We start from the raw sequence: 19,420 nt of genomic DNA on the forward strand, positions 1-19,420 counted from the left end.
GACTGTGCAGGATTGAGATACTCTCGAGGTGATCGTCGGTCTAAAGTTTAGACGCCAGACGCGTGTTTGGAAAGTGCCAAGGCCGTTCCGCGCCTGCTGGTTGACGACGGAAGTTGTCAACGGTCTTGTCAACATTTGAACATCTCAACCTCCTTTCACTTAGGTACGACATCGACAACGACCAGACATAGACACTCTTTTTCCACCTTCACTGTTCGCTTTCAACCTCGCGACGCTAATGAGCACCGACAGATCCTAGAGCACACACTCTCTGCTTTTCTGATCTGTCCTTCTCGACTCTGCGAAACTATGCTGCTTTACTACTCGCTCGCCATCGGCCTGAGTGCCTTCTCCTTCTCCTCTGCGCAGACATATCCCGCCGATCTCGTCGGCACGTGGTCTACAAAGTCAAACATGACAGTTACCGGCCCGGTAAGCAGACGAAAGCCCTGTATCCCAGTCTGCACCCTGACCATGTCGTCTGACTTCATCCTAGAACTTCTACGACGCAGCGAAAGACGAGCTGATCGAGCCTGCTCGCACCGGCATCTCATACTCGTTCACCGCAGACGGCCACTTCGAGGAAGCTTACTACCGCGCCATCTCGAACCCCTCCAATCCGAAATGTCCGTCAGGAATCATGCAATGGCAACACGGCAGCTGGGTCATGAACGCCAATGGTTCGCTTTCACTCACACCCATCGCGGTAGACGGAAGGCAATTGTTGAGTGACCCATGTGCTGGGGACCATGGGGTATACACACGCTACAATCAAACAGAACTGTTCAAGGTGAGAAAGAGGACGAGGCGACGTTTTGGGAGAATGTTATCAAACAGTCGGACGATTGTATGCTGATACCCCGTGTTCTTGCAGCAATACCAAGTCCTCACAGACCCCTATCACAAGGTTCCACGCCTGAATCTATTCGAGTTTGACGGGACTCCAATGCAGCCGATGTACAGGATTTCGGTCACACCTACCATGCTGCCAACTACCACTCTCCATGCGCTCACCACTGCGACGGCAACAGCAGGCTCGAAGCTCAAGCGCGGACTGGGTGCCGATGTCCCCCTGAGCTGGAGGTCGAACGGGAAGCAGAATGAGCATATGATACATCAAATCAATTCGGACCGTGTGTTCTGGGTCGGCTTGACGTTCACCGGCATTGGAGGATTGCTTTTCTTTGGACCTAGACGGCTCGGGATCCGACTCTGAGAGGCCTCCTCTCCATTTGAGACACGAGTATAGATGGCCGAGGACGGAAGATGGGTCAGGTCCATCGCTCGCAGCACGAGAAATGAAATGGGCATAGCATGATAGGCGTCTGGGACATTCGGTTACAACATGGCGCTCGGGCAGGTCCTGCTTGTAGCAGCATCGAGCATGGGCCTGCAGCATGATGCATACGAGATGAATCACGTATTGCGGCATCGTCTCACTGGCGCACTCGGAAAAGTATCACAGCACAATTATGAACTGTGGGCTTAGTACTTGCAGAAACTTGAACGCAATACACTCAATGCCTTTCCTCGTCCACTCTGGATAGGTGTCTTCCCATCGCTTGGTACTCATCAGGTCCCGATCCTTAATGTACTCCTCCACTGGCAAGGTCTCAAATTGTGAACGGTCACCTATTTACACACCTCGACTCTGGATTAATCGGGCGTACTCCATGACCTGTGTGACAAATTTCGATCGGTCGATCTTACCGTCGAGCCAGTCAACCAAGCTCATCACATTGAATGCTGCTTGAGAAGTCGACGCGACCGTGTGAGGTCAGAAGCCAGCCAGGGAATCTCCAATCAGAACCACTTTATCATCCATGTAAAAATTCTGCGGAGAGATGACATCCGCGATACACTGAACGAATGGTGTCCTGGTCTTGTGCGCCATCTCGGCCATCTGTGACGGCAATCGATCGTCGGCTTTTGACTTGAGCATCTCCCACGCATCCCACGCGATCTTGCCAGGAGGGATGGTGATGTGTCGGCGACGACCGTCTTGGTCCGTCATGAGCTTCTCGAGCTCTGGGTCGCCCTCGGGAAAATTGGTGTACCTGCGAGTCTTGACGGGAATTCGCCAGCAAGGCCAAATCTGGGCGATTGAGAGAACTCCTACATGGTGCGAAGAAGTATGAGCGTAGCCAACTCCTGCTTACGGACCGGGCCTCGAGGCTTCTTGACGACGATGATACCCCTGTCACTTTCGACTAAACAAGGGAAGGGACTGACGAGCAAGGTGCAATTCAACGGTCTGCCACGGCGCTTGTTTCCCGCACAAACCTTTCCTACCAGTCTGCCTTTCTCCTGCTCTCGAACTTGTCGAACCTTGGACTATTACAACTTGGCCTCCTTCTTCGGCGGCGCCATGTCTAACCATGAGAAGTCCTGCATCGAGTCAATGATGTTCGGGAACGGAGGCAAACCAAGCACAGATTCTCACCATGGGCAGATCCGCTTGCGGGTCAATGATCACATTCACCACCACTGGAACCTTAGCTTTGAATCCCCGTTCCGTGGCCTTTCTCAGCTCTTCTGGCGTCCGAACCTCGTACCCTATACCTCCAGCCATCTCAGCCATCTTGTGGTACTTGGTCTCGTAGCCGAGTGCCCACGCAGTCAGCCCAGCGCCCGTCGTCGTCGTCCCCGTGACGGTGTTCCTACGCTTCTCCTCCCACTTGTCAGCAGAATCAGTGTCTCCGCGATAGAGACCACTGTTGTTCATGACAAAGATCAGAACATCCATCTGGAATCGGGCCATGGTCTCGACCTCCATGCCGGAAAAGCCGAAGGCGCTGTCGCCCTCAATGCACACGATCTTCTTGCGCTCCTTGCTACCAGCTGAGCCTTCCGGATCTGGAAAGTTGTAGGCTGCGTAGGCTGCCACAGCATAGCCCAAGCCAACGCCCATGGTTGCGTACGTTCCAGCATCCAGCTTGGTTCGGGGATGCTCCAAGCCGAAGATGGACCGAGAGATGTCCATCGCGTTTGCGCCCTCGGACACGTAGACGATGTCGCCGTTCTCGGGTTTCGACAGGCCATTCAAAGTCTTCTTTATGATGTCGTAGGCACGCTCGTACGGCATGGGCAGCTTTGTTATTGCGGCCTTCTTCGCAGCCTTGTCCTCGTTCTTCGACCTCGCAGCTTGCAGACTTCGTTGAAACTGTGATGGCTTTCCTTGCCATTGCCAGCTCCCAAGCTGAGCTTGGATCTGATCAACGACCAAAGCAATGTCACCAGCAACACTCAGAGTGGGATGGCCTCCGTTTTTTCCAAGCTCGTCTGGGCAGATATCCACCTGGATGATCTTGGCTGTTGGATTCCATTTTGGTGGAAGGCCAAACGACAGAATCCAATTGAGTCTCGCGCCTAAGACCAAGACCACATCAGCTTCCTTCAGAGCGGTCGATCGGGCTGCTGAGACGTTATAGGTGCTCGAATCTGGAACAACGCCTTTGCCCATGGGTGTCGGCACAAATGGTATGCCAGTGCTTGAGGGTCCATCAGTCTCTTTGCCTCAGCATACAAGGCATGCTACGTTTCTTACCTTTCGACCAGTCTCCTGAGTTGTGCCTCGGAACGGGCGTATGCTGCTCCTTTTCCAATCACGATGAGCGGCGCTTGCGCATACTTCAAGGCATTGACTATGTCACGAATCTTCGCTTCGGGTGCCATCGAAAGCGGCACCTCCGTCAATGCCGGTAACTGGTTTCGTGGAACATCGTGATGACCAAGGATCAGATTCGCCGGTAGATCGACGAACGCCGCTCCTGGCCGTCCAAACCAGGCCGCCCGATAGGCATCCTTGATAAATGTGGGAATAAGCTCCGGCGATGGAGGTCGAACAGCCAGTTTTGCAATAGGCGAGAGGAGTGTGATGGCATCCACTTCCTGGAATGCCCCTCTGCCAGCGTTATGTGTCTCGCTCGAACCCGCCAGTACTAGCAGTGGCCATGAGTTGGCATTGGCATGCGGGATCTATTGTTGATTTAGCAACATGGGCTGAGACGATGCAGCGAAAGCTTTCAATGTGACCTACACCAGCCAGCACATGGAACACGCCCGGTCCACCCACACATATGCATACGCCTGGTTTGCCAGTCAAGTAGCCATATGCTGTGGCAGCATATGCCGCTGCCTGCTCGTTCCGAAAACCAATGAAACGAATCCCCAGATACAATCCTTCCTGCCCAATGTCGGTGACAGGTAGGCCGGGCAATCCGAATAATACTCTCACGCCCAAGTCATGAAGTGCTTGAGCTATGATCTTGGCTCCGTAGGTCATGATTGCAGGAAGGGTACTGTGCGCAGTGGTCCAAGTCGCTTGAGATGCCTTTCGAATGGATATCGAGGGCGAAGTCACACGTAGTCCGCGAATGTCATTCGACTACAACACCACGATGTGCACCGTCAGCCGGCTAACAAGCAACATCTGCGGGGAGATGCAGCTCGAGGTCAGCATGCATATTGTAGATCATGAGGGTAGTGAAGTTACAGCTTGGTCGAAGCCAAGCACCTGCTCATCCCAGGCCCGGGTCACCGGATGTATCGATTAGAACATACTTACAGGATCCTGCTGTCAACTCTGATCTTTCGCGTTTCACGATTGTTGCGAGGACCTCGACACGGGTAGGCTGCGCACTCCAAGCCACCTAGGCGCACTTTGCCCGGCGGAATGCAAGCGATGATAGGGAGACATATTGTCCTAAGCCTTTGCAAATCGGGATTTGATGCCCAAACGATCACAGGGCAGCCCTGTAGTAAGGAAGTCAAGGTCCTCAAGACTGTCAGAGTACAGATCCTCATGCTAGGCTACCTAAGAGCATGCACCATTTTCACCGCGCGGGCACCGCTTGGTTGGCGTGGTGCTTTTTGAGCAGAAGCATGGAGGCATAGACGATTTCGCGGAAACCAAGGTAATGGTGTCAAGCTAGATAAGATCCTCAACCATGTTACGAAGATGCGGTTTCGAAATCTTCCCACTAGTGGTCTTGGGCCACTCGCTCGGGACCTTGTCGTTATGACCACCAAGCCACCAGAAGTATCGCGGAGCCTTGAAGCGTGCGAGCTTCTCTCTCACGAAAGCGCGAAGGTCGTCATCACTTGGTCTTGGGTTGCCCGCTCTCAACTCGACGAACGCACCGAGCTCCTCACCATACTTCTCGTCTGGCACACCGACTATCGACGCCTGAGCGATGGCTTCGTGCTCGATGAGTCGGTCTTCGATTTCCATAGGTGAGATGTTCTCGCCTCCGCGGATCACGAGATCTTTGATGCGGCCTGAGATGACAAAGTATCCCTCTGGGTCCAGGAATCCCTCGTCTCCAGTGTGCATCCACTTTCGGAGACTCTTTCCATCTCCAAGCGGACCCACTCCACCTGGCTCCAAGTCTTCCTGGTGGATACGGAGTGTCTCGTCCGTCTTCTCTTTGTTGTTCAGATATTCCGACATTTGTCCGTAGCCACTGGCGATAATCTCGCCTTTCTCACCCCATGGGAGGGCTTCTCCCGTATCGGGCTCGACGATCTTGGCGACGAAGTGAGGGAATAATCGTCCGGCGGTCCTGATACGCTTCTCGTACGGATCCGTTTCATGCATCATGGAGACAAACGAGGAGAGCTCGGTCATCCCCCAGCATGTATACAGCCTGGGCACCGGGAAAACATTTACGATCCGCCGGAGTAATTCTGGAGGCATGGCAGCTCCAGCAATGATTCCAAACTTGATGGTCGATCGATCAATCGACTCGAAGTCCTTCACTGCCATTGCGGTCACGAACATGGTTGGTACGCCGTAGATCGCAGTGCATTGATATTTCTCGATGCATTGGAGCGTCTTCCTCGAGTTGTAGATTTCGCTCGGCAGTACCAGCGCGGATCCAGCCACGGTGCTCGAACTTATGCCAACGATCATGCCAAAGGAGTGGAAGAGAGGAACTGGCAAGCATACACGATCTCGATCCGTCATCCTTGTCTGCTGCCAGATGTAACGGCCGCAATTCATTATGTTGTAGTGAGACAATGCCACGGACTTCGGCAAGCCGGTCGATCCTGAGGTGAATTGAACTGTGGAAGCAGAGGCAGAGGGGTCAGCCGTTGCTCGAGACGTGTATATGGTGATGTTTCCCGTCATCCCGCTCGAAGCACACGGTACGACTTGCATCTCAGTGGCTCGAGCGTGTAGTCCGAGCGGGAGACCGGAGCTATACAGCCTGAGTCCTGCTATAGTCCAAAGAAAAGTTCAGTCTTACCGTTCGTCATATCATATGGCGAGATCGAGACTTTCGGCAATGCTCCTGATGTGGCATCGAACTGCTTGATGTAGTCCTCATATCGAACTGACCTGTCCAGAGATCCCGAAAGGTGGTATCTCTGGTCTATATCGTCCATGATGACGAACTTCTCGATCTGCGGAATCTCAGAGGCCAGTTTGGGCAGTGTCTTTGTGTTGTCGTAGTATGAGAACCCAGGCGATGCCACCATCATTCTCGGACCTACAGCAGCGTATGAGTGGCCGGGCATCGCAAAATGCTATTGTATGTACTTACGAACATCCTTGAGCAAGGTCAGCATCTCGGACTCGGTGTAGGCGTAATTGAGTAGGACTAAAGCTGCACCAAGTCTGGCGCAAGCGAAATAAGTCTCGAAATACTCGACCCTGCTGCCGAGCGAAATCGCGACCAGGTCGCCTTTTCCAATACCATCGTTTGCCATTGCCCGTGCCAGTCTGATACTTCTTTCTCGCAATTGACGGAACGATAGCGTGAGATTTTGAGGATCGGAAATGACTGCTGGCCTGTCGCCGCGGACTTCTGCGTTGTAATCCAGCAACTCAGCAAAGGTCATCTTCAACGGCACGGGTGTCGCTGGCCCATATACAATGGAGGGCAGTCGCTCGTCCTTGGATGATACCTCGCTGATCTGGAATGGCGCCTCGTTCTCTGATGAAGTCGACATGTTGAGAGGCTTTTCACTCGGGGCTGCTCGACGTGCAGAGCAGTCGTCTCGTGCAGAGCAGTCGTCTCGACTATGCCGATGGCAATCTCAGAGCTTCGGTGCTCTTTCAGCAACTTGACGATTCCGTAGAAGCTCGATCAGGCGATCAAAGAAGCGGGCCAAGCTGTGGACTGAGTTGAGGATCTGATGGTCCAAGGGGACATTCACCGACGACACGCTACCTTAGCGTCATGTAGCCGGTCAGAATCCTTGGGTATTTTCATCATGTTGCGGGGATTGATCGTCAGCTTGCATCCGTATGCTTGTTGTTCGACGCGGGGGTGAGTTGTGTCGATCTCCGACCCTCGACCAGCGTGGGTGGCTAGACTTACCTTCCACAGACAACACTCTTCCGCATGTCTGTCCGTTGAGCAGGATCGCGCATCTCTTGTGCCTGCAGTCGAGCTAGCAATCTCCACTGCAGCCCTGATGATTGATATCGTCTTGAGATTTCGACAACGACTGGGCCTCCTTTTGCCTGGCGAATCGCGGCACCATGCCTGTCCCATCCGCTCACCTTGCTGGAGTTGGAGTCTCGTCAGCAGGCGATACTGGTCTAGACAAACGTGCTGTGTCGGCTGGGACCAAGGCATTGCTGGATGCTGGCCTCACATACAGTGATGTAGACCATGGCGTGGCGTGTTTTCTGGGAGAAGAACGAGTCTCGCGATCAGTGTTCACCATGTTCGGTACGGAAGGAGCACCAGTATCGGAAGTTGACAATCCTTCTGGACTCTGCAAAGCTGTACAAAGCATTAGAGGAGGCCAAGCGACCTGTGTGTTGGTTATCGGACTTCGACCAAGTAAGCATCGAAAGTCTGTAAACCGCCTTCACTGCTGACACCAGGAAGGACAAGTCCAGCAATGCCGGATTCAAGGCGACAGTGGCACTCGTACTCATATCGGAAAGATTCCTGACATCGCATGCCTATCTCAAGGACTCGTCAATGCGAATTCGAGCTTGCTCGATGTCATCGCAAGTGGTTTCGCGGACATGTGGTCCAAACAGCTTTGGCACTGCCGCTCGAACGATAATAACATCTCTCAGGCAGGCTCAGCTGGGTGCAAAGGATATACAGATCGTGGAACTGCTAGCCTCCGATTCTGGCGCAAATCGAGCTTTGGGCGACTCGAAATTTGCGAAACCGCAAAAAGCATCAGAATCACCGGCACCTTTCGTAGGAACGTCAGGTCTGGCTGCACTTTGCGGTCTAGGTATGCTTCGATAATCTCAAGCTCTCTGTCGATGATCGCTAATGTTCTCCCATCTAGTCTGGCAACTTCGAGGATGGGCGTACAACCGGCCGGCGACGCAAGCTCAGAACACTCTGCTGTACACTTCAAATTCAGCCGGAGGAGCGAGCGTGGTAATCTTGGAGCGTTCCGATGGCCGCGTAGCATTGCAATGGGATGAAGTCAAGGACGTCAGAGATGGCCGGGAGAGATTGGGCTACAATCCAGCCGTGGAAGAGCGGAGCATATCGCACGAGGATCTCGAGGCTGTGAGAGCGAGGAAGGAATACACGAATGAAGACGGCGTGAAACGGCTTGGTCTCTCTGCCAAAGGAGGCGATAGGGCGGCATTGTCGAGGCTGTGATGTTGGTGATGAGATTTGTTGTTCTGGTGACGGGATGGTACGTGCGTTGAACACAAACAGGGTTCGGTTTTTAGACGCCATCGAGACAGCTAGCATCTCCGCTACTCGACGACACCCCTTCCATCTTCCTTTCCATTTCCATCACAAAGGAGACATGCGAAAGCCTGCCTGTCACTTACAGTGTGAGTACACTGGATCGTCCATTGAAGAGACAGCCCTGCCGCGATGACCAGCAATGGACGCTGCCAGGGTCTATTGAGACCGCACAACCTCGTAATTCCTGCAATTGCCAATGCTGCCAGGAGACCAGAAACACCGTGCCGACGAGATAGAACAGCGATGCATGCAATCGCGTAGCCGCTCGGACAGGGTCTGCAGAATTATATTTTGATCAACAGGTTCGGCCAAAGATGAGCTCCGCGAGGAGCGAGCTTGTACCGTAGTAATCCAGTACAACATCTCCTTCCAGCCGAAGTCGAGTAAACATCGAGATCGCACGCTTTCGAGAGACATACTCCAGGGCGCCGCGGCGATGCTGATCGCTCTGCACAATCGCAAAGCTTGATCATCATACCTTGAGTGAGATTGAAACACCCGAAACGAGGTAACGCGATCAAACTCGTTCTCGACCGTGGATGCCAGGTTCAGTGGCATCATAGGTAGTTATCAAGTATCTCTTCGCAGACTACACGCAGCTCTTGGGGTAGGAACTGTGTCACTCAAGACATAACCCCGCTTCGAAGCCGCGAGACGAGATATTGATCGTCCATACCCAGGTTCAGCTTATCTTCATGTATTACGAGATTGGCGAACCAAACCTCACCGATGATGCCCGCGCACACCACGACCCGAATGCTTTCGACACCGGCCACAAGGAGTGGAAGCCTGGCAAGTCTGGCTGGTTGGCAACCTTTCCCTTCGGCGCCTTTGGTTTTGCTCGTCTGAACGACCGCCTCGACCGCGACAACCCGGAATGGAAGGCCCTACCTCGTGAGCCCGGCCGTGATCCGAGAGGGTTGACAGATACCCAGCCCAACCTCGAGTTCTTCCATACAGTTTGTTACGGCGGTAAGCATTTGACCTCGACGAGGCGTGCGTGATTCGAGATTGTCTCAGATGCTAGGCCCTTAGCTTTCTAGATCATTCACAGCACTTACTGACCATATACCTTGCTTTCTAGGTCCACCCGAGTACGAAGACTTCCCCAAGGAAGGCCAGTACGATCCTCTACGTTACCAAAGTGGTCCTCTTCTTCTTCTTTGCGGCCATCATGCTCGCACGATGGATCATGTATCCTCATGTAGCGGTCCGGCGAGCGATGAGTGACCCCGACGAGCTGGCAGCTTACGCCATTCCGCCCATTGCGCTCATGACTATAGCTGCTTTGACTGCTACACAAGTCAGCTCAGGACCGTGGGGTGGGTATGCTTTCACGCTCGTTGCATATGTGTTGTGGTGATTCGGCTTGGCCTGGATCTCTGTGACCGCGCTCGTTGTCCTCACCACACACTTCTATACCGGCAACCAGAGCTCTCGAACCATGTCGCCTGTACTTTTTATGGATCCAGTCGGCCTTGCAACCGCAGGAGCGGAAGCTGGACTCATCACCATTCACGGCTTCGAGATGTCGGCTCGCCTCGCGGTCCCCCAGCTGGTCGTTGGCTATTTCGCTCTGGGCGTGGCATTCTTCATGGGCGTCATTCTCTACACAATCTACATCCACCGGCTTCTTGCTGCCGATTTCACGACTCCGGCAAAGCGGGCCACTATGTTCATTCTGGTCGGGCCTGCTGGGCGACTCGGCTGCGGGTCAAGGCTGCTTTGCTCAATACAAGCCATCTTCGGTTATGCCTCCGACTCATGGCACGATATGGACACAACAGACCGCCCAAGGTTTACAGCCTGCCGGCATCTTGCTGGCGCTGCTTATGCTCGGCTTTTGCTATCTCATGCTTTGCTTGGCCATTATTGGCGTCGCAGACGTGTTCGTTCAAAAGAAGGCGTCTTACAACCTCTCTTGGTGGGCGGTCGTGGTTACTCTCACAACGGCTTGGCTTGAGCTCGCGAACAGCATGGACTCGCCTGCGTTTCGAGGTCTAGTGAGCGCCTTGACGGTGTTGTTGTTCATTGCTTACTTTGTCAATCTGGTGTTCACTTTGCGAGGAATCTTTGATGGCAGTCTCATATTTGGCCAAAGCCAAATTGACAGAGAGAACGAACGGATGGCGAAGGCACAAGCGGAGGCGAAGAAGTCGGACTGTTGACTCATCTCGCATCGGCGGTGCTGGTGGAAAGTGCATTTTATAGATTTTCTTGCGATACCTAGTCTTGGGAGCGCTTCCCATGACAAGGCCATGCCTCAAAGCTCATAGACCGGCCCGTATATTAGTCAACTTCTGTTCTCTTGTAGAGGTCTTTTTGCAGCAAGTTTGCTTGTCCGCCAGGGGTTGCCGAGATCTTTGCAGTGCCTGCGAGCAAAACTCGGCCAAGACTCGGCGCAAGATCGTACGAAATTGAAATCCAATTTACCGCAATCGCCGCGTATAGAACTACCTCACACATTCCTTCCTCCGATATTCGCCGTGGAAGGCTTTCGGATCCGACCTCTCCTGCCGTTACACTCCACCCCACCACCGCTTGCGAAATCTTAACGGTACAACTGTGGATGCAGAAGTCAACACCGAGTAGTACAGTAATACTCATGTCGCCGAGCATATCCCAGAGAGACCTTCGGCACGCAAGGGCAGCGCGATCATGAGCGCTTCCATCATGTCTAACACATCCTTGGCCAGATGGACCAGACCAGACACGTTCGACGATACACTTGACCATGACTTTATGAGCCGCTGTCGATTGCACGTACCCTTCTCGGCTTGCAGTCTCGCATGCTGCCGCCACTCGCCAGCTCTATTTTCACCGCAGACAGGATTGCAGAGCTCTGTCAAATGGTGGAGCCTCGCCTACGAGCATTCTATGCACCTGCTCACTGCATCCACGTTACCTCCATCACAGGAGCTGCCGCAGAAGTACTCCGCAGGTGAACTCCGATCACCAATTACACTACACACAGGATGTTGCCGTTCCCCGCATCCACACAGGAATAAGCTTTGCGACATGCTCGCGCCACACCTCTTCTGGTCCACCTGAGCGCAAATCATCTGGAGAGGGTTTCCGCGAATGAGGGGATGTGCAAAGCAAATCGGAGATGGCGACCAGCCAGCGACCGTCCAAGAGGCATTTCGAAGCGAAGAGAATACTGGCGATCGAGAGCTGATGCATGTGTATAGTCATCGTCGGACAGTCTCCATCGCTCTCCTTTCAAGCGAATCTCTTCTATGAGTTGGCAGCGATCCATAACGGCGGACCCTCGATTTCTGTGGAGTCCGTCAAATTCTCTTGGTCTTTTGGAATTCTGGGCACGAGCCCTTCTTAGCATTGGCGTGGTGTCCGCGCTACGCGGCATTCATCGTTCTGGGAGCCAGCGGTTCGTTGCTTTTGGATGGGGGGATCCTCAAAGGCTAAGGCGGCTGCGAGAGCGAATGCGGCGTTCACGATGACCGATGTGCCCCTTGCCATGGTGATCACAAATTACTATCGTCCAACTATGATTTTAGTGACGACCAACTGGTGTGTGCGTTGTTTTTTGTGTTTCCTTCTTGGAGTCTTTGAGCCAAAGAGACTCGCCCTGTCACGAGACTCACGACTGCTTCTATTTGTTTTCTGCATACAAGCATCTGCAGCACTTCAGCCTCCTTTCTCGACAGTCTTACGTCACTTCTAGGAAACAAATTGGCAGCAGCTTGTAACAAAAAGACCTCTGCCGTGCGGCTCGTTCGATTGAAGAGCCCTAGGTCGCGACATACTCCAACCAGCCCTTGGAATTTTCGACTGTTCACCTCCTCCAAATCAGCATACGAAGAGGCTGTCCGGCAACAACAACATCACAACAGAGGACATTGCGACTTTTGACAGCCATCAGCAAGATCTCTCCATTACAAAACCAGTCGGAGAAGCAACTCATTTGACGCTTCCTGTAACAATACCGCGGACAGGAATACAGCACTTCCGGCGACTGTTTCCCCAGGAAGGCCGGCAATTACCAGCAATACTAGACACATCACAAACTCACCATGAACGCCATCTCAATACCGTGGGATCCTACCCCAATTCCGGCCTCTCCTCCGAGCAAAAAGCGCCGCACATACTCCTCCCACTCCTCCTCCTCGTCGATTCAAGACACTCAACAAGTAGTAACCATGGCCAGCCTCATGCTCGCACCCGGCCAACAACACCACCAACCACAAATTGATCTCAAGTATTTGGACCAAAGCTTCGCAAATTCGAAGTCTTTTACCTTTACCTCTCAACCGCCACACTTTCATCAACCCGGAACCTCCCGGTCACGACAGTCGTCTGCGCGCACGACTTCTTCGTGTTCATCGGAACGAGATTGCAAGCCAACATTGGCAAGCCTACAATCCAGCGTTTCTCCTGCCAATTCCACAGCAGCATCAACGCCTCCATCATCCGTTTCGCCGCTCTCGCCGACCTCGCCGACCTCCTCGTCGTCCAGTGACCACGATTCGTTCTCCCACTGGAACGCTCTCGGAGCTATGTTCAGCACCGGGGCGACATTTGGATTCGGATCGGGAGGAATGGAAGAGGCCCGCGGAGCAGAGTGTCTGGCGTGCGGATATCGATACGAGGATCTGGGCGTGCTGGCCGAGCATCAGCGAATGGAGCACGGCCTGGTAGATGTCATTTTTTAAGCGCGTTTGCCTCCTTCGCCATTGAAGGATTTGGTAGGATGAATAGGGTCCTTCAGCGGGTGTTCTTTGGTTGAGCTGATCACTTGTATTTTGCGAATTCGGATCTCAGGGCGACTGTTCCGGTGCGATTGACAGTACCCGAAGAATTATGTGTCTGCATCTTGTAACGATGGGTTGGCATTTAGACCGGGTGACGAGGAGGGACGGGAGAGCTGTACTTCTACCTGCACAAGCTTGATTGTGATTTGGGCTGCGGCGACTCGTTCGAGGAAGTCTCAAAGCACGCGACACGACGAGGAAGCGGTCGACAGGTTCATATTCGACAACGACCGTAGCACCAGCAGACGACACATTTCCTCATCGAGCCTTGACATCCCGTCTTTCCGTCCTCAGTTGACCGACGAAGCAAAGGGCCAGGTTTCTTCACGACCAGAAATGGTCTCTCCATCACATCATCCAGTCTCCGCTTCGCGACTCACCATTCGGACAAGCGCCTTACTCATAGGACGACATCCCCAGTGTCGAAATTGATCGTGCAAGACCACTGTTCTCGGCGCACGTGGAGTCCTTCTCCTCTCGCTGTTAGCGATCGGTACAACAGACGACATTGGCTGGGTTGAGAGATATACCTTGCAATCGTAAAATTGTGGCGTGTCGTCATGTTGACACCTGCCCGGTGGAGCCCCGTCGCAGGCCTGCACGCGCATGTCAGTGCAACCGCACGATGGATGAGGTCTGAAGAGAAGGACGAAAGTAGATTTTGGTTGCGACGGCGGCCGATGCCATGGCGAGGATGAAAGTGTGGTGGAAGACGTGCATGGCTTTCGTCCTTGACTTGCAAAGGCTGGCAACGACTGTGCCGCCTGCTCCGCCATATTATCGCCGCGTCAAAGACAGGCCAGGTCTCCTCGGAAGAAACCCGAAGATCCCATCCTTCCCACGCCAATCCCTCGTCCTCCCTCGGCCTGGTCTCACTCTCCATACAGGTCATCTCCAACGTTGTTCCCCTCCTTCCCATCCTCAGTACAATCACGACCCTGAGGGTACTGGGAGTAGGCACACTCCCCTTCGTTTGCAGAGCATCTGGCCTTCTGTATTGTTGCGAAGAAAATCAGTCAGCCAGGAGGTCATGGATCGAGAATTCAGAGTGTCGAGAGGATGAAGGCAGCCATGTCGGAGATCTGCATTGTCTCCTCTCTGATTGCTTGTAGTTCGCTGATAGAGGCGGTCAGGAACCATACGTACATCGTGGATGAGGTGTATGTGGTCGCGAGACTAGGGAGGCCCGCGAGACCTCTCGCACTTCGGACCGTAGCACTTGAAGACGGTTCCATCGCAGTACCCGCATACTGGGCTGTTTACCACGGTAGAGCAATCCACTGAACCACCGGTGGGTTCCTGCCAGTATCTCGCCGCATAGGGGCATGACGCTGGTTTGTCGGCAGAGGCAAGCCCCGCCGAGGAAGCCAGGAAGGCCAGGACGATCGTGAAGCGCATGATTGGTTCTTGTGGCGATGTCGATGGCCGTGAGACAACGATGTAGGCGTTCGAAGAAGAAATGTTGAGAAGAGGAAGGAAGATGGAAAAGATTGGAAGACGGCGAAAATATCCGAAGTCAGCACGCTCACACTGACGCTGCACCGTACGGACCCCTCGAACAGACTGTTCATGGGACCCCCGGCAGGAACCAGCACAAGGACGCAACGCACCCAATGATTTGTATCCATACGAAACCTGATGCTGCCCGCTCAGACCACTCACATGGCAACCTTGTCCCATCACCAGCTCATCAACAAGGTCGAGAACCAATTCAGGAATCGATCCCGCCCAAGATCCAAGACCTCAGACCTGTCATCCGCCCATCGTCGACAGGCGGTCTCCAGCATGTCCCGCACCTAGCACACTCGTAATACCCGTAGATCCAATAGTAGCTGCACTTCCCACCATTCGGATTGTGCTTGGAATTCTCCATCGTGCGAAAAGTCAGCCAACTGAGACCAAAACATCGGAGAATGTTCGAGCTCTGGAAGATGGCACGTACGGTGCAGGCAAAGCTTTGTCCGTTGACAACACAAGCTCCAGTGCCGGCATCGGGTGAGCAGTCCTGTACATGCCGGTTGTCAGCGCCAGGGTAGATGTGCGCGAGAGGGAAGGACAAGGACGAACGTGGAGTGTAGGCGGGCCATCGGCAATGGCGACCATTATTGCCATAGAGAGTGTGAATGCGATGCGCGAGGTCTGCATTGTTTCGTGGGTCTTGGTTTTGTTTTGCTCGGCTGCTGAAAGAGGAATGTTGGCAAAAGAGAGGGGGGAACCGGGTTGAGATAAGGCCCGAGGGCCATTGATGCCTACGGATGTTGAGGTCAGAGATGTTCAGGGGTATTGTGTGATGCGCGATATCGAACGGAAAAATGGTGCAAGGAGGTTTCTGGACTCACGAATCGGGAATCACGCGGAGAAGCTGTACAGGGGAACCGCTCGGGTAACGGCACAAGGACACGACAACTATTCGCATCAGTGCATGAAGCTGATCGTGCTGTCTGCTCACATCATACACCCAGTGACCCGGCCCTGTTCCACCGCATCGCACGCTCAACAAGGTCGCGAAAGCAACCCGGATTTCGATTCCACCCAGTTCCTAAGCTTTGTCCTCCACCCATCTCCAAGACCCGTCCTCCTTACACCTCCAACTCTGTCTCGTCCTCTGCCAATCTATTGACACTGCCAGTACGAGTAGATCGGTTCCCATACGCATGTTCCACCATCCGCAGGACAAACGGAATTCTACAGTGTCGCGAAGAAATGTCAGCCAACGAGCCAAATTTCGAGACCAGAAAGGACAAAGAACGTCTGGAGTTGACGGGATAATACGTACGACACAATCGGCCTGCGCCTGGTTGGTCGGGTCGTAATGGCAGACTCCGTTACCGCCGGGGGTGGATGAGCACTCCTGTGCACGTCGATGTTTAGTGTGTGAGAAGGATGGAAAGGGAGGAGGAAGAGGGACGAACGAATGTAGGTGGCGGGCCATCGGCGACGGTAGCCAGAGCCATGGAGAGGATGAATGCGAGTTTGGAGATCTGCATTGTTGCCTCTTGGTTTTATTTTATTCGCTGTGGAGTATATGGTTCCTCGTTGCGACTAACGGAGAGTTAGAAAAGGAAGGAGGAGGTCAAAAGATGGGAGCGAGGTCTATATGTGATCCGTCAGACGACTGAACTCGATCTCGAGAGATCAAGGGCAACGAACAATACTGCAGACAGAAATAGTTCTAGCGCTTGCTGTCAGAAACTCAATCGATAGCCTCTTTGAGGTCGTGATCGAAGCTCGCGAGCTCCAACCGGCTCGGAAAGGTCAATGACCCGGCGAGGCTATGGGCAGCCATGACAGCCTTTCAGCCTTTCAGCTTTCGAAGACAAATCGCTCTTTCCGAGAAAATGCAAAATTCCGGCGAGTATTCGATGCTACAGTAGGCTGATGAAAAAGGTCGTCGATAGAGTTGACACCGCAATAAGCACTGCCACATGTACAGTATGTACGTAGTGACGTTGCATCGCCGGGGTCATGACCGCCGAACGCGTTCAGGGTAATGCGGATCACATCACACCGGCTCGATATATAGGCGCCATCGGCGTGACAACAGCCGCAGCCATAATGAACAGGATGAAGGCGAAGCGAGAGAGAGAGAGAGAGAGTTGCATCGGTATCGCACGGATCGACGCCCAGGACGATCTTGAACACAACCATGTCCGATCGTCAAATGCCTGCTGATGACGATGGCAGCAGTTCCGGCATCGAGCGGAGGACGAAGTTCGAAGGGACGAAGTCGAGCATGGCAGGCTGTCGTTCTGCACGATCCAAAAGTTCACCGAGCAGGGTGGTCAGGGGCATGGGAAAATCGCTCAGTGCAGGATCGTGCGGATCGACGACAAGGGCATGCCTAGACACAGACCCGCCCAATGGCCTCTGGAGTCTGCTGTCACCCGGGCTTCACGCAAACGATTGAGATGATGTGATGTCTGTCGAGAAAAGAAGCAGGACCTGCTCGAGTCTCGGTCTCAGTCCTCATCCCCACCGTCCCACCTCCAATAGTTCTACCTCCCTTGGCTTCCCGACCTCCCTCTCTCACCACCTCCACCTCCCCTCTTCTCAACGAAAAATGGAACAACACCTCACCACCTTCCCACTTGACAAGTCGAAATCGCACCTTCCGACCGACGCGGAACAGTCCCCTCCAGCTCAAACATCATCACCACCAATCCAATAGCAGAAGTTCGAAACAAGCTCGTGACGCATCTGGTGCAACGTAGCATGTGTCTTCGTGATCGAGATGGTTGAGAATGACAAAATTCTGCAGCGATGGAGAGAGAAACCGAGAAAAAGTGTGTGCGTACCATTTGTGTAATCTCGACACCCGTCGAGCGTTCTCGCATCGGCGGCAGCAGCATGTACCGAGAGCGGGCCGCGGCGAGGGTGAGTGAGCAAGGTAAAATATGTTCGGACCTTTGTGATTCGGTTTTTGAAGTTCGCCCGAGTTATTTTGAGAGGAGTGTGTTTGCAAGTCTCCAAAAGAGAATTCTGTAGAGAGTTGCCTTTTTCGTGAAAAACCTGTGCAAGGGACAGGCCGAGACGGCAGGCAGAGGAACAAAGAACGAGAAAGAAAGAGTGAAGAAGAGCAGGGGAAACGGCGAGTAAACATGATGGGCGCGCGGGAGTATATAAGTACGGACGGGAATGTATGTGGGCTGAGGCGGTGGATGTTGTTTGGTTTGAAACGAGGGCGAGTTTGTGCTTTTCTTTAGGAAAGAGCGGAATCATGTTGTGAATGTGAATCGCATTTTTCTCGTTGTTCAGCGGAATTGGCAAGAGCTAAACACGATGGGGTTCTCTGTGAGACGGGTACTGCTGACCACATTCTCCGCTGTGGAGAGAAAGATGCGAAACCACCCGCTCTGGCCGGACCCGACCCAAGAACCTCGTCCAAGCACTCGAGTCCATCGGAGTAATGGATGGAAGCACTGGAGTGTGGCGGAGTCGCTGATGAGGCAGTGACAACTTTAATCAACAAGAGCGAGTTCGTATTTCGGAAAAGAGTCGGAACATGGTGTCTGTCCATGTGACTTGCACTTTCTTCAATGTGCAGCGCCGGGGGGCGGGAGTCGCCGATGATGAGGCAGTTGATAAGTTTGTTGAACAAGGTCGAGGAGTTCGTGTTCGAAGCGGAACAAGCCGGGAAATGGTCTATATCCAACGTGTTGACTTGCAACTCTTCGATCCATGTACAGCGGATGTCGCAGGATCAACCGCAGTGAGTTTCGCGGAGTGCTGGGACAAGCTCGGAGGTATTGGGAGTAATTCAAAGTGTTGGGACTGTTTTTGTCGTGCTTTGAAAATGTTCAAAAGCTTGGATAGTTATATGGCAGAGGAAGAGGAGGAAAGGAAAAAGGAGGAGAACGACGAGTGAGATGATGGCTCAAGTCTGTCACTGGAGGGTGTGGGCGGAGTCGCAAGAGGCAAGTAACGAGTCTCTTTTCCAAAACCGAGGTCGTGGTTTTCGTAATGGTCGGAAACATGGTGTATCCATGCGCCTTGCATTTCTCCCATATACGCACATCGGATTCGGTAGCTTGCGCATTCCGGCGTGCACAAAAAACCGATCTACGAGCATAGTCAAGGACCAGGAAACCCCGTGCAGACTTATCCCTCTCCGTCTCCGTCTCCGTCTCCGTCTCCGTCTCCGTCTCCGTCGCCAACACCTCCTCCTCCCCTCCTTTTTCAATGTCAATGAGGAATAGGATGACACGTCGCCGTCTTCTTGCCGAAATCAATCTCACAATGCCCAGCCTCAGGAGGACACGGGTGGTCCTGCAACAGAACACCACAGTCAGTATCAAGTCGTCAGAAAGATTTGTGCATCACCATCATCTCGCCGCGCAGGAGGTCACGAATGTAACGTCCACACAAGGGTAGTACTGCTTGCCGCGATCGTCGAAGCATCTTCCGGGTCCGCCGGGCTCAGAGCCCGCGCCGTCTTGAGGAATGCAGTCCTGTGGCGAG

The 19,420-nt window shown here is 53.4% G+C and overlaps 7 protein-coding genes across 7 annotated transcripts; 4 read left to right on the forward strand and 3 right to left on the reverse strand.

Annotated features, from left to right (window-relative positions):
• Window positions 1-187: 187 nt before the first annotated feature.
• MYCGRDRAFT_72169 (ROT1-like protein) lies at window positions 188-1,216 on the forward strand (the record flags this gene model as incomplete). Its single annotated transcript, XM_003852155.1, has 3 exons — window positions 188-432; window positions 497-790; window positions 875-1,216. The coding sequence occupies 3 exons, from the start codon at window positions 310-312 to the stop codon at window positions 1,214-1,216; spliced, it is 759 nt and encodes a 252-aa protein (XP_003852203.1).
• Window positions 1,217-2,246: 1,030 nt separating this feature from the next.
• On the reverse strand, window positions 2,247-4,285 carry MYCGRDRAFT_100226 (uncharacterized protein; the record flags this gene model as incomplete). Its single annotated transcript, XM_003852569.1, has 4 exons — window positions 2,247-2,288; window positions 2,444-3,491; window positions 3,548-3,978; window positions 4,040-4,285. 4 exons carry the CDS (start codon window positions 4,283-4,285, stop codon window positions 2,247-2,249), a joined length of 1,767 nt encoding a protein of 588 aa, XP_003852617.1.
• A 645-nt stretch (window positions 4,286-4,930) lies between these two features.
• MYCGRDRAFT_100227 (uncharacterized protein) lies at window positions 4,931-7,020 on the reverse strand (the record flags this gene model as incomplete). Its single annotated transcript, XM_003852568.1, has 3 exons — window positions 4,931-6,066; window positions 6,252-6,494; window positions 6,549-7,020. The coding sequence occupies 3 exons, from the start codon at window positions 6,955-6,957 to the stop codon at window positions 4,931-4,933; spliced, it is 1,788 nt and encodes a 595-aa protein (XP_003852616.1).
• A 362-nt stretch (window positions 7,021-7,382) lies between these two features.
• MYCGRDRAFT_104522 (uncharacterized protein) lies at window positions 7,383-7,931 on the forward strand (the record flags this gene model as incomplete). The annotated part of the gene is made up of 2 exons (XM_003852156.1): window positions 7,383-7,799; window positions 7,848-7,931. Coding segments are annotated over 2 exons (390 nt in total), but the record flags the coding sequence as incomplete, so codon positions are not given.
• A 2,453-nt stretch (window positions 7,932-10,384) lies between these two features.
• On the forward strand, window positions 10,385-10,534 carry MYCGRDRAFT_29670 (uncharacterized protein; the record flags this gene model as incomplete). The annotated part of the gene is made up of 1 exon (XM_003852157.1): window positions 10,385-10,534. A coding segment is annotated over one exon (150 nt), but the record flags the coding sequence as incomplete, so codon positions are not given.
• A 2,190-nt stretch (window positions 10,535-12,724) lies between these two features.
• MYCGRDRAFT_93245 (uncharacterized protein) lies at window positions 12,725-13,363 on the forward strand (the record flags this gene model as incomplete). The annotated part of the gene is made up of 1 exon (XM_003852158.1): window positions 12,725-13,363. The coding sequence occupies one exon, from the start codon at window positions 12,725-12,727 to the stop codon at window positions 13,361-13,363; it is 639 nt and encodes a 212-aa protein (XP_003852206.1).
• Window positions 13,364-13,815: 452 nt separating this feature from the next.
• Window positions 13,816-16,449, reverse strand: MYCGRDRAFT_93246 (uncharacterized protein; the record flags this gene model as incomplete). The annotated part of the gene is made up of 8 exons (XM_003852567.1): window positions 13,816-13,942; window positions 13,993-14,058; window positions 14,609-14,717; window positions 15,125-15,132; window positions 15,212-15,258; window positions 15,405-15,467; window positions 16,239-16,313; window positions 16,375-16,449. The coding sequence occupies 8 exons, from the start codon at window positions 16,447-16,449 to the stop codon at window positions 13,816-13,818; spliced, it is 570 nt and encodes a 189-aa protein (XP_003852615.1).
• Window positions 16,450-19,420: the final 2,971 nt, after the last annotated feature.

Source organism: Zymoseptoria tritici, chromosome 5 (genome assembly GCF_000219625.1).
Source record: "Zymoseptoria tritici IPO323 chromosome 5, whole genome shotgun sequence".
NCBI classification, from domain to species: domain Eukaryota; kingdom Fungi; phylum Ascomycota; class Dothideomycetes; order Mycosphaerellales; family Mycosphaerellaceae; genus Zymoseptoria; species Zymoseptoria tritici.